At 35.4% G+C, this 27,669-nt stretch overlaps 1 protein-coding gene across 1 annotated transcript in view; it reads left to right on the top strand.

Moving 5' to 3' along the window:
* Window positions 1-27,669, top strand: part of LOC103585338 (chromosome unknown open reading frame, human C15orf41) — a 179,233-nt gene that overhangs the window by 50,912 nt on the left and 100,652 nt on the right. Inside the window, exons 5-10 of the mRNA XM_008566265.1 lie at window positions 5,494-5,620; window positions 7,585-7,664; window positions 8,020-8,069; window positions 12,639-12,706; window positions 24,244-24,309; window positions 24,912-25,017. Of these exons, the coding sequence (XP_008564487.1) occupies window positions 5,494-5,620; window positions 7,585-7,664; window positions 8,020-8,069; window positions 12,639-12,706; window positions 24,244-24,309; window positions 24,912-25,017 (497 nt within the window). The remainder of the gene's footprint in view (window positions 1-5,493; window positions 5,621-7,584; window positions 7,665-8,019; window positions 8,070-12,638; window positions 12,707-24,243; window positions 24,310-24,911; window positions 25,018-27,669) is intronic.

Genomic DNA, 27,669 nt, shown 5'->3' with positions numbered 1-27,669 from the left:
GAAGCTTTTTAGTTTGATATAATCCCATTTGTTTATTTTTCCTTTGATTGCCTGTGCTTTGAGGGTTGTATTCATGAAGTCTGTACCCAATCCTAGTTCCTGGAGTGTTTCTCCTATGTTTTCTTTAAGGATTTTTATTGTTTCAGGGTGTATATTTACTTCTTTACTCCATTTAGAGTTGATTTTGATATATGGTGAGAGGTACAGGTCTAGTTTCATGCTCCTGCATATGGATATCCAGTTTTGACGGCACCATTTGCTGAAGAAGCAGTCTCTTCCCTAAAGGAAGATATACAAATGGCCAACAGACACATTAAAAAATGCTCAATATCACTCAGCATTCAAGAAATGTAAATCAAAACCACACTGAAATACCATCTCACTCCAGTTAGGATGGCTAATATCCAAGTACTGAGAATGATAAATGCTGGTGAGGTTGTGGAGAAAAAGGAATTCTCATACACTGTTGGTGGGACTGCAAAATGGTGCAGCCTTTATGGAAAATGGTATGGAGGTTCCTCAAACAATTACAGATACATCTCCCATATGACCCAGCTATTCCACTGCTGGGAATATACCCAGAGGAATGGAAACATCATGTTGAAGGGATACCTGTACTCCAGTGTTTATTGCAGCATTATTTACAATAGCCAAGAGTTGGAACCAGCCCAAATGGCCATAATTAGATGAGTGGATAAGGAAAATGTGTTATATCTACACAATGGAATACTACTCTGCTATAAAAAAGAATGAAATACTACCATTTGCAGCAACATGGCTGGACTTAGAAAAAATTAGATTAAGTGAAATAAGTCAGGCCCAGAAAGAGAAATACCACATTCTCACTTATTTGTGGGAGCTATAAATAAATAAATAAATAAATAAGCAAGCTGACAAATGGGGTACAGGGAGGAAGACACAACAATCACAATTCCTTGAACTTGCTAAGTCATGTGAACAGATATGATGTTGATGGGTGACAGGGGAGAATGTGGGGAGAGGAATTGGTAAAGGGACATGAAAATCAACTACAGTATATATTGATAAATTAAAATAAATTAAGAAAAATAAATAACAGACACAATATCATGGAGGCTGATGGGAGAGGAAGGTTTCCTGATGGGATTAAATGCATTTTAAATCCTTTATACACAGAATGATGAGGGAGGCACTGATGAAAATTAGGTATTGATTCAGTTTTTAAAATTTTTTGAGAGGACTCCTAAAGAAATAAATATAGAATGTATTATTTTGAAAGGAGTAAAAGGAGAAAGAGAATAAAACTTATCTTACTAGAAGGTAGAAAAGGAGGACAAAAGAGAATGATTAGCAGAGCATGGAAAAGAGAAAAATAAGTTTGAATTTGTCAGTTACAATGAATTTTAATGTATTAAACTCACTTTTTAGAAAGCAGAGCTTTTCAAATTTGATTTTAAAAATCTAACTAAGTACTATTTATAAGAGTCACACTTAAGGCATAATAACACAATCAAGTTCAAAGTAAAGAAATGGAACACCAGATATATGAGCCAGATATTATCCAGAAGAAAAATGGTGCAGCACTATTACCACTAAATATCATTAAAGACAAAACTTTTATAAGAGATAAAGTCATGACTGCTGAAAGACATAATTACCAAGAAGTATATGTATAACAGTAAGAGTGCATGCACCAAGAGTATAGCCTCTGAATATAGAAAGCAAGTGTTGGCATAATTATAAGGAGAAACTGACAAGCCCACAGTAGTAGTTGATGATTATTTCATATCTAGTTCAGAAAAAAAAATAATAAGATTTGAATAATACAATTAAAAGTTTTGGCCTACTAGACATATCTGAATCTTGTACATCAAAAAGAGGAACTTCATGGGCTGGCCAGTTAGCTCAGTTGGTTAGAGGATGGTGTTCTAACACCAAGGTCAAGGGTTTGGATCCCTGTACTGGCCAGCTGCCAAAGGAAAAANCACAATGGAATACTACTCTGCTATAAAAAAGAATGAAATACTACCATTTGCAGCAACATGGCTGGACTTAGAAAAAATTAGATTAAGTGAAATAAGTCAGGCCCAGAAAGAGAAATACCACATTCTCACTTATTTGTGGGAGCTATAAATAAATAAATAAATAAATAAGCAAGCTGACAAATGGGGTACAGGGAGGAAGACACAACAATCACAATTCCTTGAACTTGCTAAGTCATGTGAACAGATATGATGTTGATGGGTGACAGGGGAGAATGTGGGGAGAGGAATTGGTAAAGGGACATGAAAATCAACTACAGTATATATTGATAAATTTGAACTTGCTAAGTCATGTGAACAGATATGATGTTGATGGGTGACAGGGGAGAATGTGGGGGGAGGAATTGGTAAAGGGACATGAAAATCAACTACAGTATATATTGATAAATTAAAATAAAATAAATTAAGAAAAATAAATAACAGACACAATATCATGGAGGCTGATGGGAGAGGAAGGTTTCCTGATGGGATTAAATGCATTTTAAATCCTTTATACACAGAATGATGAGGGAGGCACTGATGAAAATTAGGTATTGATTCAGTTTTTAAAATTTTTTGAGAGGACTCCTAAAGAAATAAATATAGAATGTATTATTTTGAAAGGAGTAAAAGGAGAAAGAGAATAAAACTTATCTTACTAGAAGGTAGAAAAGGAGGACAAAAGAGAATGATTAGCAGAGCATGGAAAAGAGAAAAATAAGTTTGAATTTGTCAGTTACAATGAATTTTAATGTATTAAACTCACTTTTTAGAAAGCAGAGCTTTTCAAATTTGATTTTAAAAATCTAACTAAGTACTATTTATAAGAGTCACACTTAAGGCATAATAACACAATCAAGTTCAAAGTAAAGAAATGGAACACCAGATATATGAGCCAGATATTATCCAGAAGAAAAATGGTGCAGCACTATTACCACTAAATATCATTAAAGACAAAACTTTTATAAGAGATAAAGTCATGACTGCTGAAAGACATAATTACCAAGAAGTATATGTATAACAGTAAGAGTGCATGCACCAAGAGTATAGCCTCTGAATAGAGAAAGCAAGTGTTGGCATAATTATAAGGAGAAACTGACAAGCCCACAGTAGTAGTTGATGATTATTTCATATCTAGTTCAGAAAAAAAAATAATAAGATTTGAATAATACAATTAAAAGTTTTGGCCTACTAGACATATCTGAATCTTGTACATCAAAAATAGGAACTTCATGGGCTGGCCAGTTAGCTCAGTTGGTTAGAGGATGGTGTTCTAACACCAAGGTCAAGGGTTTGGATCCCTGTACTGGCCAGCTGCCAAAGGAAAAAAAAAAAGGAACTTCAATTTTTTAAAGACCTATAAAACATTTACAGAAATTGATCACATATAAAAACACAAAGGGAGTCTAAGTAATAATCCATATTAATATAAAGATGACAAATTAGAAATAACAAAAATCTAAATGTTTTAAATAATTCTGGATCATAGATGAATAATAATGGAAACTATAAAATATTTATAAGTAAATGACAAAAGTTGTGGCATGTAGCTAAAACAGGATTTAGAGGAAAAATTATAGTCTTGAAAAGTATATATTAAAATACATGATTGAAAATGAATTTTGCAAAAATACCAAGTTAGAAAAAGTATAAATAATGATGAGAAAGGATAAATTAAATGAAATAGGAAGAAATGGTATAATAGAGAGGACTCACAAAGCCAAAATTTCCTTTCTTGAGAATACAGATGGTCCTGGCTTAAAATGTTTCTAGTTCAACCTACAATTTTTTGTATGTGATACACATTCTGTAGAAACTCCGCTTTGAATTTTGGTCTTTTCCTGGGCTAGCTGTGTGCAGTACGATTCTTTCTTGTGGTGTTGGGCAGCAACAGTGAGCCGTAGCTCCCAGTGAGCCATGTGGTCACGAAGGTAAACAACCATACTCTACAGTGTACTGTGTTGCCAGATGATTTTGCTCAACTGTAGGCTAATGTAAGTGTCCTGAGTACCTTTAAGGTGGGCTAGGCTAGGTAAGCTATGATGTTCGGTAGGTTAGATGTATTAAATGCAGTTTAACTTAGATGTTTCGAATTTACAATGGGTTTATCAGGGCATAAACCCATCATAAGTTGAATAACATCTGTATTAGCAAAACCAACCTCTGGCAAGACTGATAAATAAAAAAGAAAGTTTACTTAAATTAATATTAGACTATCTAAAAGTAAATTCATTGCCAGTCTAAAAGATAAATCAGATTGGGGGGTGGTGCATGGATGTTTATTATATTAGGCTCATGAGTTCTTTACATCAGAAATATTTTAAAATGAAAAGATTATAATCTTAGGCATTATGCTTTAGTCCAGCCATTGCCTATGGCCTGTCTTCTGAAGCATGCTTTTTAACAGATGCCAATCCTCTCCAGTTCTTGTGAATCTAGCTCGAAGTTCCTCATGCATTCCTGCTTTATGTGTGCTTTGTAGAAATCTGAAATCCCGCTGAAGCATGCTTTTTAACAGATGCCAATCCTCTCCAGTTCTTGTGAATCTAGCTCGAAGTTACTCATGCATTCCTGCTTTATGTGTGCTTTGTAGAAATCTGAAATCCCATCAGCTGAAGCAGTGGCAGGAGTAACTGTAAAATCAACAGAATGAATGCCTCTAACAAAGGTTCAGGAGAACAGGACTCCTGTCCATGTGTGGTCAAAAAAGCTGGATGCAGATCATCCAGAGCTGGCCTAAGGACGACTTTCATAAAAGGCATTGGCTTCTTGAGGCCTCTTATCCCCAGTCATCCCAAGGTTGTCCCATTGCCTTATTTGGTTGTTGTTGTTGTTCATCCTTTTGAGATGACAGTTTCTAAGGTTCAGCATATGTGTGTAGAAGTAGGTTTGCACTCTCGGGCTTGATCTGAGACACCAGCATGCTTTTGTGATGTCTGAGTGTAAAGAGCCGCGTGGATGGTAGGCACGTCACAGTTTTCTCTCCTCCTCTAAAAATGTCAGGTTGCTAGAAGAGAAAAGACATTTTGTTGACTTTAAGGTGGACCCAATGTATGTTTTTACAATTCCATTTAAAGCAGCTGAGTTCCTCTCACAAGCTTCCTTTGTTTTGAATAGTGTTCTGTTCAACATATCCAAACTGTTTTTCAAAAGAGTTTATTGGCTATGATTCTTAATCCTGATAAGCATACTACTCTAAAATTTATATTGTGAGGAAAATTATGTCATCAGTTTTTCTTTTAATATTTCCCTTTTTCTCCCACAAAATAAGTGACCTACTTATCTTATGTCCTAGAGTATTGTCCCTTTTTCTTTTTAAAAAGAGCCTTTGTTTTATGATTTTAGCAATGAATTTGCATATAGTTTGGTATGAGGTCAGTAATTTTCCATAGGATAGTACTTCTGGTCACACTGTCTAACTATTTATATATTAGTAATCTTTTCCTCACTTGGATATGAGAGTTAGCAGTGTTCACACCTTAACCATAACCAGGTGCATATGGAGAAGGTGCTGCCGTTTCCTCTGCTGGCATTTATGGATAACATAAAAGAATGTGTCTGCTATTACGATCTGGTGACTGAGTGGCAGATCAGAGTACAACCAGAGAAGGTGACCAAATGTATGAACGACTGTTTTGGTCTCTTCTGATTGGCGAGGCCTTAAAATTAGGCTGGGAAAACCAAGTGAATTTACCAGGCAGATTATTATCTATTTAATACTGTTGCTGCCATAATCTGTACTTTTATAAGATGATGATTTGCTACTTCATGTTCCCAGTATTTGTACTACTTATCCATGGTAATTTCTTTTAGGAATAATTGGGTCTAACCTAAGTTCATGTGAAGCAAGTACGTAAGTCTGATTTGGTTCTTACATCACTTAAACTTTAACAAAATGCTATTATATCTGTTTTCTCTGGAGACTCACACAAGAATTCTTTAAGGTAGTCAGTTCAAATAATATCACTTTCTACAGATGAAGACATTGAACTTGAGAGGCTACATAACTCGCCAAAGTTGCAGAGGTAGTTGTGGAGATGGGGCTAGATAGGATAGCTTGGGTGATGCCCTTTTTGAGATTCCGTATGGCCTCTGACCTCTCTATGTGCAGTGCAAACATGTTTACACATATATTTTAAGTGGTTATTAAGTACATCAACGTTGCTATAAGCATGCGTTTGTGACTAAGAATAGGCAGTAATTAAAATATAGTTGTACTTCATTTTTTCTTTGTGGACTCGATACTATGCTTAGGTGAGTAAGGTGCAATTTACTTATTTCTTTCAACAGTACTTACTAACATTTATCATATCTGTCAGTGTTCTTATGGTCCTGAACTTGATAAAGAGCACAATCTAAAAAAAAAAAGACCCCAAATCATCTCAGAACTTGAGTGATGTAGGTGTAGTCTGTGTTCATTTTATTAACTAGATAATTATCCAGTATGCATTTTAGTTTTTGCTTGTGTGGACCAGACCCTAAGCCATTTTGCTAAATATATGGGAATGATTGATTCCACTGGAGGATTTGAAAGATTGATTCCTTGGCAACACCTGACTTAGCTTCAGTCTAGAGACTGGCCTTCCTGCCATGCATTATGAAGAATTCAGGCCACCTTGGCTGACACATGTGTACAATGAACAGAGAGGCCAGGATCTCCTACCTTGCTTTTTAAAGCATGTCACTTGATAGAACATCCTTTGTTAGATGCTTCGCTTAGTGTCCCTGTCCTTCTATAAGAAGAAACTCATTGCTAAACCCTAGTTCCCTGGGGGTTCAGCTTAATTTGCAAGTGGATAAAGCATATTTTGGGTGGAAAATTTGTGTGTGTGTGTATATGTATATATTTTTTCCTTACTTAATAGTCTCTCAATTGTCAGTTTTACCTCGTTTCCTCACCTTGAAATGCACATAGCATTTTATGGCAGTTGATGAGAATTGTGTTGGAAAGGTTTTAGAATTCAGAGATTCTTTCTTGGCCGAAGGTTATTTTTATTGACATCATTGAAGTCTTTGAGTCTGACCTGCCTTCACTAAGCTCTCCATGGACATATGCAGGTTGTAAAATACCTACCTGCAAAAGGTAGAAGTATTTTCTTTTCTGAATGTTTTTGTTGTGGGTTTTTTTATTGACATCATTGAAGTCTTTGAGTCTGACCTGCCTTCACTAAGCTCTCCATGGACATATGCTTGGTTGTAAAATACCTACCTGCAAAAGGTAGAAGTATTTTCTTTTCTGAATGTTTTTGTTGTGGTTTTTGTTGTTGTTGTTGTTGTTTGTTTGTTTCCCCGTGTGGGCTTTTTCAAAGTTAATTTATCTGCATAGAGACATATGCTTTAGGTCTGTTCTTGTTAATTTACCTTGGAAAAATTAGGTCATCATCAAATCTGGCAATATGGCCAATAAACTTGGCAAAATGGTCTAATTAAAAGCTTCCCTTAGGAAAAAAAAAGGAAAAAAATGATTGGTATCAGTAATGTTTTTGTTTTCATGGTTTATGTATATGTAGATATATGTCACTTCTCATGTTGCATTAAAAGTATGTTGACTGTCTGCTAACAGTTCATCTCCTTTCTTCTACAGCCTCCAAGTCTGTTATAAACAGTATGCTACGGGACCCTTCTCAGATTCCAGATGGAGTTCTAGCAAATCAGGTCTATCAGGTATTAATCACAGCTGTCTATTTTCAGTGGCAATGCTGTTATCTGCCTAGCAGAGTAAAGGATTTTAAACCTCATTTAATTACTGTCATCATAAACTATCACTGAGGTCAGGGTGCACCATAAATGGCAATGCAATATTTGTGAGAAGAGCATTTCACTTTTTAATAGCTTGCTTTTATAGTGAATAAAAAGCATGCAATTTTTGTTTTCTGTGATTAAATCTGAACAGGCTTTTGATAGCTTTCTTTTTTTGGGGGGGGCGGGGAGAAAAGTAATTACTGCTTTTAGGGTACTGCTTACTGTAATAGTTTTTGTAGTCGCCCCACCCCAGACCCCTTCTCTCATTTGTCTGCAGTGCATTGTGAATGACTGTTGTTATGGACCACTGGTGGACTGCATCAAACAGTATCCTTTCCCATAAAATTTTAGGTGCACAATTGACGAGCTTAGACTCAGTAGAGGAGATGTGTCTAGCTTTAACCTGACATAAAGTTCTGCTTCACAAAACACATTTCATACTCTTCTATTTTACATTCCATCAACTGGAGGGTCACTGCAGACCATTCTTTTCCACAGCTTAAGAAAAACCAGACAGACCACAGGAAGGTGTCAGTTCAGCAGTCGCACATGCTCATGCCTATTTCAAACTGCTTGGTTTTCAATGAGTTTAAAGGTACAGAGTCATTAGGCAGGTAACATTCTGTCTTGGGATGTATCTAACCATTCCACTGAACGTTTAAAAAATTATAACGAAGTTTCACTTAAAATGAGCCAAATTCAGTTGAATTTACAAGAATAAATTTTGAGCCTAGAGTTAAAGGATGATATGATTAACGTGCCTCCAGAGACCATCACATTTTAAAGGGCAGTAGATTCTTGTTACTTAAATGCTGATTACAATCCAAGCTGTTATTTGGATCACTGATAAACATTTTTAGAGAAATCAAGCTAATTTTTTCCACTGGACTGAATTTAAGTCTGTGAAAACAGATGCCCAGTCATCCTTCATTAAAGACATTGGGATTACTAAAGAGTTAATATTTACTTTTAAAACAGGATTGGGTGGACTTATAACTACTTCATGAAGTAGGGCATTGTTAATTAATAAATTTAGTACAATTGTGGCAACAGTAAAAATTTTTATAATCCTTAACTAAAAATGCTATTTAAATGGTAAATAATTTGTAATTTTTTATGAAAATAATTTATATCTGAGTTCTTGAGTCTCTTACCTCTTAATATAAACATGTCCTTCCTGGTGTAGGTTTTGTAAGCACGGGTGGCACTATGACCTGTGTGACTCAGTGATTACATCAGGAGGGCTTTTGGTGGAAGCGCTTGTTGGTCAATGTGTGTGTGTGTGTGTGTGTGTGTGTGTGTATTTATGTGTGTTTGTATTTATGTGTGTTTATGTTCCACCTTCTTTCACAAAGGCTCATAGTAAAATTTTTGTTAAGAAAATCACTCTCATAAATAAAGTTAACCTTTGATAGTCTTTTAACAGAGCCCTTTTGCAAGAATACTCAATACCTAAAATTACATATTTTTTTTACATATTTATTCTTCAAGTCTGTTCCCCCAACCTAGCTTAAATTAATAAAAACCACAGCATTGTCACAAGTTGCCTTTTTACTAAGCCAAAGTGTATTTTCAGTATAAAATTAATGATAGTGTTAGAAATTGTAGGAGTGCCATCCTATGTTGCTACAGTGATAAAGTTTAGCACATTCGTATAACAACTAATACCATCTCAGTGTATCTGGAGTTGAATTACATGTTAATTTTAAAGCACATAAAATAGTTAAAAATCAATTTAAAGTTAAGGTTTTAAAAGCATAATGTCTTTTGAAGGATTGCATATTGATTTTAAATATAACTATCTAATTATATATGCATGGACTAAAGTATGAAGTCAACTGCTTTGTAAATGCCAGGAGGCTATTTTTCAGTAATAGTTGAGATGCTTACGGGAAACTAGATTGCTGTATTGCTGGTGAAGAAAATGGCTTGTGAGGTTATTTACAAGTTTTGCCCCATGGTCACTGCAATACATCAATAATAGGTATTATTATAGACAAAGTCTAAGTGTTTCTGCTTATGCAGCATTATAAATTCTGTTTGGAGTATTTTCCTTACATTTTAACCATCACTCACTTCTCTTTTTTGGTGGTGTTATTGCCAGTAGAATTTAATGTATTACATGATTTCATTTGATAACGATTATGATGTATGTCTAAAAATTGCATTCACTGACTAGATTATAATGTTTGTAGTTCCATTATGTCTATTTCCAGTACAATTGCTGTTTTTATAAGCTTTATTTTCTAGTCCTTGCATTTTATATGTGTTTATATCGAGCAAAGCATAATCAAGAAGTTTATCTTTCCAAAATTTCAAATTGGTGATTGCTCTTACCATGCAATATAAAACAGGCTGGGAAGTTTATAGAAAAACTGATTTTATCTTTGCATTGAGGTAGTAGCAGTTTCATATAATGTAAATACACTTGCATAGATGTTTCCTAGACTGATCAACAGGAATTATTTTATTTCACACTGAATAAAAATGATTTGTTTTCCATGTGAGTAAAAATGCAGTTTGTGTGATGTTCCAATAATTTGGTAATGTTGCATTGCTTACTCTCAGTAAATTAAATCATTTTATAAGAAAGAAAGCACACATTTGGTAAATAGGATAGGTGCAAAATCTTTTTACTCCGTTATGAAAAGGTTACACGTGGACATTGGTGTAAGTGGAATAATGTAAATCCATTGTTTACTACTAAGACACCACAAAAAGCACAGTAGCAAAGAGTGTGTCCATTGTCATTGTGCTCTCTCTTTCTTTTTATGTCTCCTATGTTTTCTCCTCCATAGCCATGCCCACCCGCACCTTTCCCACCACAGCTCATATTCAGCTGAGAAACCAGCCACCTCAGCTTTCCAAAGTGCGACTGCAGAACACGGCTATTAGACAAAGACCCAAACAGAGAAGCAAAGAAAGATAATGATTCAGGAAGCATCAAGTACTGTGGTTTCATTTCTGTACCATCAGTAACCTCAGTTTCATGATTCAATATTTTAGATGTAAATAATTTACAACAATAAAAGTGAGAGCACATTTGTGTGGAATAGAAGTAAATAATTTAGTTCTGAAATGTGGGATGCCCCTAGTAATGAGAGATCATTGAGAGTTATTCGTCAAATGCCTTCAATGGACTGAAAATGTGTGAAGTTTTTGTGATTTAAAAATTTGTTTCCTTTATTTTATTTCCAATTAGAAATTAAATAAACATAGCCATATGCATTGGAGAGGGGTAAAAAACAACAGGAGGAAAAGGACAGTAATGATGACCTAGGGTGCTTTGATGGTGTGCATAAATGGCTACATCTCTTGAATTACAAGATTTAAGCAATATTCACCTGTAAGTATTGATAAGGGCCCAGTAATTCTCCAGGATTTTTTTTTTAAAGAAACAATATATAAGTTTTATTTGACTTAAGTTGAACTCTTGTAGTACATGATCAGAATCAGAGGCTCTGGTAAGCCAAGGAGTGATGTGGCCAGGTTTACGTCACTGAAATGGAGACTGAACGAAGTGATTTAGATAATTATTACCAAATGCTTTTGACTCAATTAAAGTACCAGAATAGAATAACACTCCTTTTCAGGCTTTGTGCAATTCTATCCCTTTGGAAAATAGGACCAGACTTCCAAGTCCCACTCCTGATTTCATTATTTACCAGCCATGGGACCTTTGTCAAGTTCCTCAGCCTTCCTGAACCTTATTTTCCTTAACTGTAAAAATGGAACTACTAATGAATAAGTATCTACTCATGTGGTCATTGTGAAGATTAAATAAGATGGTATCTCAAAGTGTTTCACACAAAGGCTTTGTATGTGGTATTTAAGAAAGATTAGCACCTTATTTTCCTTAACTGTAAAAATGGAACTACTAATGAATAAGTATCTACTCATGTGGTCGTTGTGAAGATTAAATAAGATGGTATCTCAAAGTGTTTCACACAAAGGCTTTGTATGTGGTATTTAAGAAAGATTAGTTATTATCAGTTATTATTAGGCAATTTTAATACTTTTTGAGAAGCTGCATGGAGATCATAAACACAGGCTTTGCAGAGATCTCATTCTCATTCTTTGCTTTGCCACACATTAACTGTATGGCCTGTGCAGGTTTCTTTCTAAGCCTCAGTTTCCTCATCTATAAAATAAGGATTATAATAATTATGAGGATGAAATAATATACATAAAGCACTTAACACACAGTGCCACATGGTAAGCACAGAAAATTTAATATACTTACGTGTGTATCTATTTATATGTGTATGTGTACACATACGCACAAAAAAAAGACTTTTGAAACAGCCTCTATACCTACACCCTAATCCACAGTTCTTTGCTAAGATGTCTTTCCTCCAGATTACATATATTCTTAACAGGTCACTTGTCTGGTTTACGAAGTAACAAAAGATCACCAGCAGTACACTGGAAGTGAAGCAGAGGAGCTGCCAAGTGCTGGCTCAGTGACAAGTGTGAATTTGCAGAAGATTTACAGAACTGTAGGATTAGAAACAGTTTTAGGGCAGAGGCTGGTTGGTATTATTTGCTGTGCTTAGTAAGTGCTTGATAATTGTGTGCTAGACTAAATTGAGGGATTTTTAACATAGATTAATGGATATTTAAAATGATTCCCCCTCTTTTCAAAAGAAGTTAAAGTACATATTCATTTACGAATCTTTATTTGCCAAATACATTTAAATAGTATAGGAAAATTCCATTGAATTATTTAAAGGAGGGGATCTGTGTAGGAATCTGATTTCTCAGAGATGTGGGCTAGAAGTAGAAATGGTTACTATTATACTCAATTCTTCATTTCATCTCAAAATATAGACCTGTTATCAGCATCTTGGTGGTATAATTCTGCCAGTGTTACCCTCCTTAACTAAAACTTCCCAGTGCCATTGGTCATGAGCATGAAGTCCTGCTGAGAGACTTGCTTCTAGAGAAAAACCTGTCCTTCTTAGGTAAGTATTGTTCACATCCTCTCTAGCTTGTAATATCTCCATGAGTGCTTAAATATATATTTTTAAAATCTTCCACTTGCAGTTATTATGTACTAAAGGAAGGGTGAACAATGATTGATGCTATGCATGTTATCTTTTATTGATTTAGAACTGAGCAGGAACTAGTTGCCTAATCCCCTATATATACAGCACATGCACAGGCTTGCAATTAATATTTTATAGAATAAGTGGCTGAAAAAAATGCTTTAATATCTGTTGCAGTATTACTTTTGGTGTCATGAGATATTAACCATAATCTAGGCCTTATGAGAAAGAGAAACAAAAGAAATATTATCTATAAAATGTTTTATATATTGAAAAGAACAGTTAGAAAAATTCATGTTAGGTATGTTTGTTTCATGTATAGATTCTGGTAGTACCTTTAACTTGAAAGCCAGATATTAAGTCTTTATTATTTTTATGCCAAACATTAATTGTCAACATAGATTTAGTATAATTTTTTTAAACCCCACATGTATGCATGTGTTTGTGTGACAGTGTAAAATCTTATTACAGATTATTTCTTTCAACATCTCTTAAGCATTAGAAATTAAGCCTCAAAGGACATACATGTAATAACTGATCACAGAAACCATAAAGCACTATACAATGAATTAATTCCTCTTCTCCATTTTATTTGTAAAGGTTCCATACAAATCTTATTATTATACAGATCTGTTTTATGTAGATATTGAAGAATCTGCATAATGTGTTTTATAGGACTGAAAAAATGAAGAACATTGAATTATATAATTTTTGTCCCCAAATGGGCAAAGAATTGGCCAATGAAAATCAAATGCAGAGGAATTAATGTTCTTATGTCAAATTAGGAAGGGATGTTTCATACAGTCCTGCAAAGAGTCTATTCTAAATCCTGTTGTTCAATATTTTTATTAATAAACTGGAGATTGGAGTTGAATGTGTTATAAGGTGGTTAATAATTTGAAGCTGAGAGATGTAAGTCTTCTCTAGTTAGGGTTAAAGTTAATAAATTAGGAAAATGGTCTCAAATTACTAAATTAAATTTCGCTACATATAAGAAGCAGGCTTTTTCCTATAACAACAACTGAATTGTTCAGCCTATGGAAGGAGGGTAAGTTGGGAAGAAATCACCTTTTAAAAATCTAATCAAAAAGATAATTTATTACACAGCTCAGAACCAGGTGGAATGAGTGACCTAGGATTCGCAATGAGCTATGTTTCAGAAATGTGTAGTTCTGATAGTACTATGAAATATCTGATCTCATTGATCACTCAGACAGTAGCCACTATGGCATGGCCAAATCTGGGTTTTGTTTGTTTGTTTGTTTTAAGCTATCAATTAAGTAGTCATATTTTCAGAGCTGCTTGGGGTTACCATCTGCCTATAGTTAGTCAGGCTCTCACCCTCATTTCTTTTCTTAGCTTTTCTCTGCTTCCCTCCTGAAGACTAGCAGACCCCAGCTAGGAGAAAGAGCATAGAACTTAGGCATGGTATAAACTTAGTCCTAGATCCTCGATTTACTGAGCATGTTAGATTGGATTCCCCACGGCTGACAAAGGCAATGAGAAAATGTGGTCGAGTCATTTCCACTTGCATACATGTACAGGAAGGGGACTTGAAATTGATAGGTCCCATCTATTCCTCTGTGCTATAGAGTCTACGGGTAATTATTTTATGGAAACATACCCAAACATGATGATACTTAACTGATCTTTAAAATAAATGAGTTATCGGAAGTTCTAGGAAGTTTATGCAAACTTAGTCCTGTTTTATGTGTTTCCTCAAGAGTATTATAGTTAATTCTATGTATTTTAAGTATTTTAATGTAGCACTGAATTAATACATGCTCACTTATGGTTTAAACATGAACATTTAAAGCCCTGTATGAAATATTGTTATGGGGTCATTGTTCTTTTGCCTTATAAATACCCCTTCACAATGATTAATTAGATTTGAAGTACTGTGCCAGGTAAATTTAGATAGATCATCATTTTAAAGACAACTATGGAAAAATATTTGTATATAAATAGATCACTTATCTGATATTTTTTCTTGTTTACATGTTTACACATTGAATTTTGTTGCAGAGACATTGCAAACATTGTTTGTTTTATTTTGATTCTTTGGTAGGCAGAAGTAAAATAACTCCCCCTCCCTCTCTGTTGATTTCTAATCTGGACTACTTTCAAAAAAAAGTATTCTTATTGTTTATATATTAACTTTTCTTAATTTAAAAATTATGACTTTCCCTAAAATTTTTTATCCCATTCCAAATTTTTCACCCATTGTTCTCTATACGTACTACTATAAAACATATATTTTATCTGACCTCTCTCACCAATAGAAGTGAAATATAAAAATAAATCATCTTTTTCCCAACCCCAATGCTTTCTTGAATTTCCTTGACTCATAACCATGTACTGAGCAGTTGCTATGGCACAAGATTTAACCAGGCACTATAGGAAAGAAAAAAAGAGTTTTCATCACTGAAGATTTGCATGTACTTACATGGATTTATCCTATCTTGTAAACTTACCCAATTTGTGCTTCTACACATATGTATGCTGTATTAAGATAGGTCAAAGTCGAATAAATGGCTTTAGTTTCTCCTTTCACGTATTTATTAAGTGATTCTGCAAATATGTTACTGAGTTGGATACTACTTTAGGCACTAGACACAAGTCAGATGAAATTCCTGCTTTCATGGAGTTATGATCTATTAGGGAAACAAGATACAAACAAATAAATACAGATAATTTCCAGCAATTTCTGTGTCTTTATAATTCTCTCATTCATTGTTTATTCATTCATTTCAACCAACTTTTGTTGAGTGTGTTCTCTCCACGCCAGGCACTACACTAGTTAGTATGAAGAGATTGATTGTAAGCACCCTGTGTCTCCCGGATGCTCATAGGCATGCACACTGCTGCCATCTTGGTCACAATGAGAATGCACTTCTCTCTCTAGTGCATCTCACTTAGTAGGTGCTCACTGATCGTCTTGATAATGAAAATGCTCCTTTAATAAGCCTTTCAAAGAAAGGTACAAATCATACTCGATATCAGTAGCTACCCTTTACAGATGAAGAAAATGTTGCTAACTTAAGAGGTATTTTTCCTGAAATGGTGGTAGAGTTTTACTTAATCCGCTCTCTCTCACTGGAACCTTCCTGCCACTGCATGCTTCTAGGGTGGCTAGTTGAGCCCATTAGTGTGGCTCCTTCACTGCTAGGCTGACCATTCCTTTAAGTACGTGCAATGGGTAGACACCATTAGGGATAAATAGAATTTTTTTAAGTCGAGTCAAACATGGAGCCCTCTAGGAAAATTTAAGATAAATTTTAGTGCATGCCAATACAGGTTGAGTATTCTTTATCTACAATGCTTGGGACCAGGAGTGTATTGGATTTTGGAATATTTGCAGAATACATACTGGTTGTGTATATTCAAAAATCTGAAATCCAAAATGTTCCAATGAGCATTTCCTTTCAGCATCATGTTGGTGCTCAAATTTTTGGAGCATTCTGGATTTTCATGTTAGGGATGCTCAACCTGCTGTTCTTTCTAAGGACAATTAATTTAGAATTAACATTTATCAATCAGCATTTAAAGTCTCAGAAGATATGAAGAACCTGCTGCCCACTCCTAGGCTTGGCTTCAAAATAAACTCTTCTTAAACTTTAAATTAACCAGTAAGCATTGTGATCATCCTATTACCTTGGTGGAGGGTTCACTTTATCTCTAATATTAACAAAATAGAAAATGTATTTTTATCTACTGGTAGAGTTGTTTTAATTTATATCTCTTAAAGTGATTACTGAGGCGATGTTTTGCTATGTTCTGTCCTGTCTTTGGTTTTTCTTTTTTGTGTCAGTTTGGTTAGGTTTTTCTTTTTTGTTTTCTGAGAGCTTTGGACAGAAAGGCTCTTTTCAGAAAGGAAAGGAAAATAGTGACAGTGAGAAGATGATAAAGCAGTTTGCACTGTTAGGAAAAATATGAGAAAGCTTATACCAAAGACTTTGTTTTCTGAGAGCTTTGGACAGAAAGGCTCTTTTCAGAAAGGAAAGGAAAATAGTGACAGCGAGAAGATGATAAAGCAGTTTGCACTGTTAGGAAAAATATGAGAAAGCTTATACCAAAGACCGAAGATCTTTGGGTTGGCATATCTCCACATCACAGGGACTTTTCATTAGTGACTTCCATAGCCACTGTCTGGTGCAAATTCTTGTTAAGTTTGGCTTAAAAAGGATGGCTCTGGGGATATTCTATTCTTTCTAGTGAATGTTACCCTGTTAGTAGACGCTAACAGTTATTTTAATAGAGTGACACCTGAGAGGCACTGGCTTTACTGGTGCCGTGTTTGGACAAACCAGCATATTTCATGTGGATGCTTTTCTAGCGTTCATGTATTACTCTGCACAACTCCAGGAGGGCTCATCTGCAAAGCCAAATAGGCTTACTGAAGGATATCCCTTGCTGTGAAAAATTAGGATCTTTGTTTCTAAGAGTTCCTCCACTCCTGCTGCTTTATTCCCCACCTGAAGCAACAGTGCTCTGTTAGGAAAGTGATTATGATGTGACAAACAGAGGATATGACTTCAGGAGGAGAACAGGCATCAGGAGCAGATGAGATTTAGTATGCTGAAGTTGTGTTTACACGCAGAGGTTAGCAGTAGAGGATAAGAGACTAGAAATAAAATGTGATTATACAGGCTGACAGGAATGAGATGGTTGGGTATTTCATAAGGAATCAACCTTTCAAATTCCTGCCTATCAGAAGGTTAAAAATAAGATACAATGTTCAGAGTAATGGGAACATAATATTGGGTGCAGGATATGGGGAATTTGGGTCCTGTTCTCCCCTTGCTGAAGAAATTGTCATGGTTGGAGACTTTCTTGGTCCCTTGCTGAACATGATCATGTACGCTTCTCCCTGGGACTTCAAGTAAAGAACGATAAACACAAGTATGCTTCTGGAGATGAAGTTCTCTCTGGGACTTTGGAGAAAGGCTGTCCTGTCCACTTATAATGGTGTCTGCCTGCTCCTGACCCCAGCCCTTCCCTCACAATGCTCTGTTTAGGTAACTCATGTCTGCTGATCACCTGCTTTTCTGGTCACTGATGATTTATTGGAAGTATTTTGGTTGTAAGTGACAGAAATCCAACCAAACTAGATGACATAGATGCACACAAAAGAGAACTTACTGGTTCAGATATACATCCGGGAAGTTCAAAGGAGAAAAATTTGCTGCTGGCATGTCTAGAATACAGAAGACAAAACAGTGTCATCAGTATTTCCCCTTCTCTCTTTCTAGTGTTGTCTTTTCTGTGTTGGCTTCATTCTTATGAAAGATTATCACTGGCAGTTGCTAGTTTGTTTAATCCTTAGAGTTCATAATCCCCGAGAAAAGTTAGTGATTCTTTTTGTTCTATAACAAATCTCAGAAGGGGCTCTCATAAGCTAATTTGGATCAAGTGTCCATCCCTGTGGTTAGGTGGTTGGGGGTTGCATTATTGACTGCCCACCAGAATCACATTTTGAGAGTGGAGGAGCGATGCCAGACAGGATGGCATACAGGACAACAAAATTAAGTCTCCCTTTCCCTGCAAAGAATCAGCAACAGGTTTGGGTTTACCCCCATAACCAAAAGGTATGTGGGGTTAAATCCATTACTGCTCTTGCTATATTGACTCCTTGCCCCTGTGCATGTGTGCGTGTGCAAGCATGTGCACACACATCTATCTATCTGTGTAGGAAGTCCTTTTTATGCCTCAGAACTGTTAATATGCCTCCCTCCACTGAGGTTCAGGGACAAATGGAGCTGGCCCTGTGAAAGGGTCTGACATCAGTGACTACAGCTGACAGGAACTGGGCCAGTCAAAGGCTAACATTCAGCCATTCCTCAAATTCTGGAGTTGGGAGGGGCTCTAGTGACTGTCCAATCTCCTTGTTTCTTTTAGAGGAAACTGGCCTTGAGCTTTGCATCTCAGCTAATGCTCTCCCAGCAATCTGTCCTATGCCGTCTCTTTTTGTTCTACCATGCTGATTGTCCCTTCGTTTGTGGCATTAAATCCAAAGGATTTAGAGTGATTTGGTGTAAAATATAGAAGAGTTTTACTTTTTTGTTGATATTCATGTCCTCTGTCTCTCCACAGCCACCAGTCAACTGGGACTAGCCTCTCTAGCCTCTCTTTACACTGTCCCAGTTTCTTGACCTCCCATTTGTTTCCTATCGTTAGGGCACTTCAGTTTTCACTAGTATTGTCCCCTAAAGACATAAGCAAAGAACAAGGTCAGAGCAGTCAGTTGTATTCCTTATTAGTGGCTTTGAGAAGAGGCTTTGGAGGAAGAGGTTGAAACTAATGGCTGTAATGAAATTTTGGGTTCTCTAAAGATTTCATTTATGTATGTTTTCAGTCTCCCCATTAAATCCATATCTGTTCTGTGTACCTTTGCACATGGTTTGCATATTATAGTAACATCTATTACTGAAACCTTGCCAACTTCTTAAATTGTGTAGCAAAGGCTGTGAAACTTACTCTTAGGTGTTCTGTGTACCTTTGCACATGGTTTGCATATTATAGTAACATCTATTACTGAAACCTTGCTAACTTCTTAAATTGTGTAGCAAAGGCTGTGAAACTTACTCTTAGGAAACATAAAATATGAAGAGCAAAAGTCATAGCTCTGAGTATTGAATGAAACAGTGTTTTAGAAAAAATAACACAGAAAAACAAAATACTAAACTAAAAAAGATATGGTGTAGTTTTAATTTGTATGATATATGTCCTATTTGTCCTTTCCCAATTTAGTGAAGGTGCACTAGATGTTAAAAAGTTTCTTTTTATCATGCAGAGAATTTTAATCTAGCATTTTAGAAAACTTTTTATAAATTCATCGATAAAAAGTGTGTCAGAATGTTACTTTCCATTTTCAGAGATTGTGAACTGGAATTTTACATAATTTCTCTGGGAATAACTATTTTCTTAAATTTAAAGCTTTTAATAAAACAAACAAACAAAAAATCTCAAACCTTTTCTTGGTGGTTCTCATGCCCCCTATATTCTTAAGTATATGTTAACTAGTTTCATATGTATTTTGTTCTCTGACTCAAATTCAGTCCTTTAAGTTAAAAAAAGAAATTGTGTAATTAGTACTTAATTGCTTTGGATATTTTGGGTATTTGGAGGAGAGGGTAATTCAAAGGCCAGAGAAATTAAACTGTGAACAACATTCTTAACGCATCTGTAATTCCTTTTTAAAAAATGTCCTCTAAAGGCAGGCCTGACAACTTAAAAATAAATGAAGACCTGAGTTGATTTTAAAAATTAGCATCAGTTTTATCTTTGAATGCAGTTTTATTGATTTTATTTCAAGTTAAATTGGAGCAAGGACCATTGAAGTGCTAGAAATCAAGAAATTATCTAGTTCAAGAGATAATCAAGAGATTATCTCCTCTTCAGGCAGGTGTCATCTAAATAATATGTGACAGATGGCAAGCTGCCTCTATTGTGCTTCACAATCTTCCAAGAGGAAAATAAGAATTTTTCCCCACTTCATAAAAATTATACATGAACAAATTTAAATTTTTGCATAACAGTGGCGTAGGGTCTACTGAGACAAACTGGAACTTGACAGACATGAGCGATTGTCCTGTATATGTAACTATTTGAGAGGTCTAGGTTTTGGTTGTCATTAAACTTCTCTAGGCCACTTTTTTTTTCTTTCTTTTTTTTTTTTTTGGCTGCTGGATGGTACAGGGATCGAGCCCTGGACCTTGGTGTTATCAACGCCACACTGAGCTAACTGGCCAGCTTCTAGGCCACTTTTATCATGAAATGTTTGGCTAGTAATCTCTAAGATTTTATTAGCTCAGAAATACTGTGTTTCATGAGATACCCATTATCTAAAAATCTACATTTTGTGGATGTGGAGGCTAACAATCTGCTTTTAAGTGATCATATTCTTATATTAATTTTGATAATGAACATTTAAACTATGACATTAACGAGCTTAGTAGTTATGAAATATATTGGGTTTTAAAATATCCACCTTAAATTAGAAGAGCCTTACTTTATGTCTGCTAAATTTACTGAATAAGATAGGTATACAGGACTTGGAGATTGATTTCATATTGATTCTCAGCCATTTTAGGAAATTATACTAAAAATACCATTCCATATTATTTCCATTACTCTTTTCTGTTTCTAACTAATATTATTACTTTTTTCTTAATCCTGATCTTTTTTCTTCTTGAAGAAAACAGCAGATTAAACATCTAATTTATACTTGGGAGATTCAAAGAATCATAAGTAAAAGTTTGGCTCAAATATGTGCAAAGTATTATAAGAACCTCTATGACACGTATGATTCTCAATGAAAATATAAATTGTAAAACTGACTACAGAAGAGATATAAATCTAAACAGATCAGTAATCATAGAAGAAATAGGAAAATTAACTAGAGAGCTGTCCAACAATAGCTCCAGGCACAGATTAGGTTAATGGGGGAATTCTACCAAAATGTTAAGGAGTGAATAAGTCCAATGTTATTTAAAATACTTGAGATCAAAGAAAAAAGCAGGAAAATTTCCCATCAGGGTTAAGGAAAGGAATGCTGTTCCTTCTTTTACAACTGAGATGAACCTCAGGTGACCATGTTGAGCAGACAGTTGGGATCAAGGATGAAAGATAATAGCAAGATAATGTCAACTAAAATCTTGACCTTTGAGCCAAGTTTGGTGCCCCTGTACCTTGTTGATGCATTGGGAGTTAAATTTGGAAAGAAAAGTATTGTCAGTGTAGGAAGGTTTTGCAGACGACATGGATATTCTTAAGAATGTACTTATATTTTATTCCATTATCCTTTTTGAGTATTAAATGTGTGTGGAGCATATGTTGGTGGTGAGAGTAGGGCAGTGGATTGGATATTAAAAAATGAAAAGAAAACTTTCCTGCCCTCAGAACAACAGCATCAGGCCCAGTATGTGAGAGAGAGACAGCCACATGCACAACAGTATAAGGAAATGAACAAAGGATGAGGCAGAAGAGAAGTCATGTGGGCTGATGACCGAGGGACATAACCTCAAGATCCCAGTGTTGGAACGCTGACATACTTGTATAAACCTAATTTTAAATCCATGCCCAATGGTTTGCATAATGATGTAATGGTAAGAAATCTGTCAAGGTGTGGGGGCCAAGAAACAAGCAAAATGCGAAGGCTGGGATTAAGCCAGATGAACAGCGCTGATCTTAAAAATCTCCCACTGTGGTGATCAGTGATAGAGACTTTTGGGGCCTAGATCAGGTGAACAAGGCCCCCTGTTTATCAATGTTCCTTACTATTGTACTGTCATTTCCTCTGAACTTTGCCAAATTGTTCCCTCCTTTCATAGGAGATCTCAGAGGAAAGAAACAATTGAAGGTCAAAACAGGGGAATTAAGGCAGTGAGAGTTTAGTAAATAAATTAAAGGAAGGAGGAAATGCTCAGTACATAGTATTTCAGATGTTGGGAATAATTTCTTCAATGTAAAATATGGAAGTGTAATATCGCTGGTGGTAACGTAGACTTCTAGATGCTATCCTTTAGGTACACTTACTATTGGATCATCTTCATAGAGAGAGGGGCAGAGGGAGGGGAAAAAAGAGGGGTGTGTGTGTGTGTGTGTGTGTGTGTGTGTGTGTGAGAGAGAGAGAGAGAGAGAGAGAGAGAGAGACGTGTGCCAGTTGTACTTTGAAGTTCTCCACAAAAAGATGGAAAAATTCACTTGATGTTTTATGTTCAGGTCTGGGGATTTGGGTTTTTTATTCTCACATTAAGTCAGTCACGCAATTTAAAGTGTAGGTATTGTGCTAGTAATTTTGGTGCAGTGAACAGGAGTGCAGCATCTGCCTTTTAAGGGGATTTTAGTGTGTGCATCTGGATTGCTTGGTGACCTTTGAAATTTTGTTTTGAGCTGCTGTCAGAAACATAATCACTTTTCTTTCTGAAGCAGATTTTAACATCTGCAAAGGTAGATCAAACTAGGATAGTTTTAATAAAATATTAACCTACCTTTTTTAATGTCAACCCAGCTTTTAAAACTGTTCATCAGCTACCTGAAACACCAGCTCAGGGTGCTGGAGTTGATTTTAATAAATGCTTTTTCATTAAACGTTCTCCTTGTGGTCAGAGTACAGTTAAAGGATAAAAAATTTTCCAGTCTTGTTCTTCAGCTGCATATACAAATTCTCTTGTTCTTAAAGTAACATTACTTTAATTTGTATTTCATTATCTCAACAGTTAATTTGAAATTTTTTATATTGTAAGGAGGAGAGATTTTTCAAAATCTGGATAGTTTAAAAATATTGATTTTTAATAAAATTTCACTTAAATACCTTCTTTAAATATGTGTCTTGTCATTAAAAAGTTATTTACGTTTAAAATGCTGACCTTTCAAGAAGTACACAAGAGTGTTCTAAAACAGAGTTTCTGAACATTGGCCATGAAACCACTGTCTTGGGCTGACAAATGGATTGGAAATAAGCTACCCAACACTGGGAATGGGCCATTAATTTTAATCAAAGGTGATGCAGGAAGGCGAATGGGATGCATGACAATGTCAACAGCCCAGTAGGTGTTAAGAGACCACACAGCCTTCCTTGTTACTTGGTTGGGCCATTAGTTGAGGTTGGGTGAAGACAGAAAGCCACGTCTGGAATTGAATGACCAGGTCACTCCAAAATCTAATGGAGAACTCCCCATTTCAGAAATCACATTGTAATGCCATTAGAAGTCAAGGACAGCATTTAGAAAATATTGGAGGATTTTTCTTTTTTTTTTAAACAAGCACCTTGCTAGTTTTTTCTGACTTTATCAAGCTTCCTGTTTTCCTGTCTTCCTTCTGAATGGATCATTGATATTCATAAAGGATTAAAAACTGAACAAATTTCAGAAAAAAAATCTTAAAACCTGTTTGCTTTTGAGAATTACATATCGTTGTAAAATTCTGGTAAATGCCAGAAATAATAGCATACCAAAGGAATTAAGCAGGAGAAAGAAGTCTTTGTGGTGATCTCACTGTCCTTGTCCCTTTCTTGTGTGTTGGAATAGTTTCACTGATTGAAGCTAAACTTAGTTTTTTTCTTCATTGTAAAGGCCACTGTGTTGGTAAATTGTCAATACTAGCTGGTAACATCAGTGATATTCATTGTGGTGAAAGCCTTTTCTTTCAATCAGTAAGTATATTTCTTTACTTTGAGTATTTTCAATTAAAAAAACAGGTAGCATCTGACAGCTTGAATTAATGATGTTTATAATAAAGACATAAAAATGCAGAGGGAGAAAAGCATTTTTATATCTATGCTTCAGGTTTGTTAAGAAAGTTCATTTATTCTGACACAGCATTGCATGCATAAGAAAGATATGTATGACCGCATTAGTAATTTTTACACATATTTAAGAAAGAAAAGCAATTATATTGCTGTCTTGCTAATGGAATACCGTTATAAATAATAGTATTTGCTCTTCCTGTAGATGAAGATCAGCTCCGTGCAAAGGGTTATGACAAAACACCAGACTTCATTTTACAAGTACCAGTTGGTAAGTCCTTAAACTCTGTTATGCAGATATTTATAGAGAAAAAGGATATGTTTTCTCCATACTTTTTTGTCAATATATTAATATTAGCGAATGTTATCAGAGTAGATTAGATTTATAATATTGTATCCATTGGGTGAAATAGTTGGAAAAGATTCTTTTAAGTAGCAGAAAATAATAAGGTCAGAAGAAATCTATAACTTAAAAACTTTCACGTATATTTGAGAAATGAACATGTCTTCTAAAGACATTTTGGTTGCCATTTTGAACTCATTTCTCTAAATTTTGAATTTTTTAAAACACAGTTCTGTTGAAAAGCCGGACTCACTTCAGTCTGCTTGACGCATCACTTGTTAAGTTATGCAGGCAGTCTCAGAAACAGGAAAGGGACTTTTAAAAAAGATGATAAAAATAAAAGGGATGTGATTGTAGCATAAATGTTGTAATGAACATGTACAACACGTTGTTTTATAACTGCATCATTAGATGATGGTAAGGGCTAAGCCTCTACTCATAAATGAGAAGCACAGAGAAGCCTGTTCAGAATTCAGAATTTTCCATCTTCCGTTCACTTCACCGTATATTAGTAATGCTTTGTCCCTTAGCTGTAGAAGGGCACATAATTCACTGGATTGAAAGCAAAGCCTCATTTGGTGATGAATGTAGCCACCACGCCTACCTGCATGACCAGTTCTGGAGCTACTGGAATAGGTAAGGTCCCATTATTTCTCTCTTAAGATAAACGATACTCAGCTGAAATCTCATTAGAAAAAATATTTTGTTTAACTGGTAAAAATGCTAGTAGCCTTTGTTTCTAGTAAATGTAGAGTCTTGATTAATGAATTCATTTCAGATAATTTAAACTTCTCTGCTTTCATAATGTTGCTTTTTTTTTTAAACTAGATATCTCTATAGAAGGTCAAAATTAGTTTATACTCCATTTTCCATTTTACAGTGATAACACTGGTGTCACTTAAAATATGGCTAATAAAATGTGGTGCATAGTATAATATTAACACTGAATTTTTATTCTTTTGACATGAAATTTATGCTCACTGTCAGACCTTTAAAAATAATTTATCATGAGCTGTCTGAGGAAGGTATCCAAATGGTATGAAGATGAAAATGATTTACCTTCCAACAGTAGAAAACAGTTTACCTACTAACTTCTATCAGCATTCCTGAAGGTATGGAGATGTCAGCGATTAAGAAAGGGTAGTGGTTGGGTAACACATGCTGTTTATTGTGTACCCACCACGTGCCCAGGCCTGCAGATTATCTCAGTTAATTCTCACAAGTAAATTACATTTATCCCCATTTTATGGATAACTAAACTGATACTCAGAGAAAATAATATGCCACACAGTTAGTTATCATGGGCCTGTATTTATCTCTCTCACTCCCAAACCTGTGCTATTTCTAGCACAACACTATTGTCATTTTCAATGCAACTGGTGAAACTTTGGCTTTTTCTATTAGTGCAGTCCCAGGTTTTTACTCTGCACGTTTTTCCCCTTAGAACAGGAGGTGGGCCAAGTGGTAGCCTTTCTAGATTAACTGTGTTCCTCGGTCACTGGCCAACAGTAAGTATATAATAATAAGATGACATTGGCTCAGATTGTTAAGGAATGAGACAGTAGCATCGGTGGACAATAGCCTTATCCTGGAAAAAAAGCCATGACAGGCTACAGAATTTGGCATTATGTTGTTACTTGGCTTTACAAAAGGCCGACAAACCTTGCCCATAGCAGCTGTGCTAAACTAAGCCCACTTTTTGCCATGGTAACAATGATCATGACAAAATGCTGAATGTAATGGCTTTCTTGATTTTCTTGTGTAATTGCGCGTAGCATCCGAGCTTTACTTTACAGGGATGGAGGAGGAAAGTGCAAAATGTTTTAGAAATCAATGCTGCTTCAGCATTTCCTATGTTTTATTCAGTCATTCAAATTATCAGTAATGTGGCAAATTGAATTTTAGATTTTTAGCAATTTTATGATGAATTTGAAAGAGTAAAGAAAGCATCATTTTTGATAGTATAGGGAAAGCAATGACAAGAAAATCAAATTGCATAAGTTTAGGTTGCTAAAGGATTAAAAAAACTGATCAGCTAGCTCAATCAGTATGCATTCAGACCCTTTTCCCTCCTTTGGTACTGGTCAAGTCTTTTCCAAGGAACAATTACAAATAGAGGCCCAAATAGTAGAGCTTACTTAAAAACTCCAAAAGCATGTCTTTATTTTAAAACAACTTAGCTATTTATTGAATGCCTACTATGTGCCTATTTAGAGGCTGATTATATAATCTAGTCACCTGTGTGACATATATATGGATTATTGACATGGCTGGAGGGGTTCTAAGTCATAATTTAAAACAGTTTCCTTTGGGCTGAATTTTATATTATTTGTTGCATACTACTTTTTTCGTCCTAATGATGTTTTACATTGACTACTATATATTTACATTCCCTGAACACATTGTTTGAAAATATACCAGCTAAGTGGGCATTATTCATTTAGGACATGATATGTGAGAAGGGAAAGCCAGCCTTGGTTTTAAATGGTCCATCACTCAAGGAGGAAATACTGTACACTACACAGAAGTCGCCTGTATTACCAAATGTCTGCAGAGAGGCTCAGAAATGCTGGTGCTTGAGTTCAGAATGGAATGTGGACCCATTTACTTGGATATAAAATTTTAGTTGTAATGGTGATACAAACTTACCAGTGATGGAGCATTTTGACAGAAGAAGAACTCAGCCCTTTTGTGCAAATATGAGATCCTACTCTTTTCATATTTTGCCTCAACACAACTCACATAGCAATTGCTAAAATTCCTCAAGTTGGAATAAATTCTTTCCCACGTGTGGGCTTCCTTTCAGGGAGGGTACTGCTTGGCATTAGGGCTAATTGCTTTATTAGTGTGATAAGCCTCTAGACGTAAAAACTAATGTTACCTAATTGTCACACTGTTTTCAGATTGAAGATTAGATTTGACAATAAGTGTTCAATTGATATTTATTGAATAATGCTTTTGAATAAACCCATTTTCCCACACAAATAACTACAGAGCTCCTAATTTTTAGATTAACATTTCTGTAAGAGTTTCCTTTTATAGGAGGTTGATGTTCTTACTCAGCCTTTCGGCAGCTTGACACAGTAGATCATACCTTCCCTCTTTATTAAAACATTTTCTTTTCTTGGCGTCCATGCCATCATTTTCTCCTGGATTTCTTCCCGCCGTGCCAGCAGCACACTCAGTCTCCCTGGCTGGCTGTTCTTCCTCTTCCCAGCCTCTCGGCTGGAGAGCCCTGGAGCTCAGTGCCCACCCTCTGCCCTTTTCTATCTCCACTCATTCCCTAGT

Source organism: Galeopterus variegatus, unplaced genomic scaffold (assembly GCF_000696425.1).
Source record: "Galeopterus variegatus unplaced genomic scaffold, G_variegatus-3.0.2 Scaffold232, whole genome shotgun sequence".
NCBI lineage: Eukaryota > Metazoa > Chordata > Mammalia > Dermoptera > Cynocephalidae > Galeopterus > Galeopterus variegatus.
The sequence above is the reverse complement of the archived record's forward strand: the minus strand, read 5'-3'. Positions and strand labels throughout refer to the sequence as shown.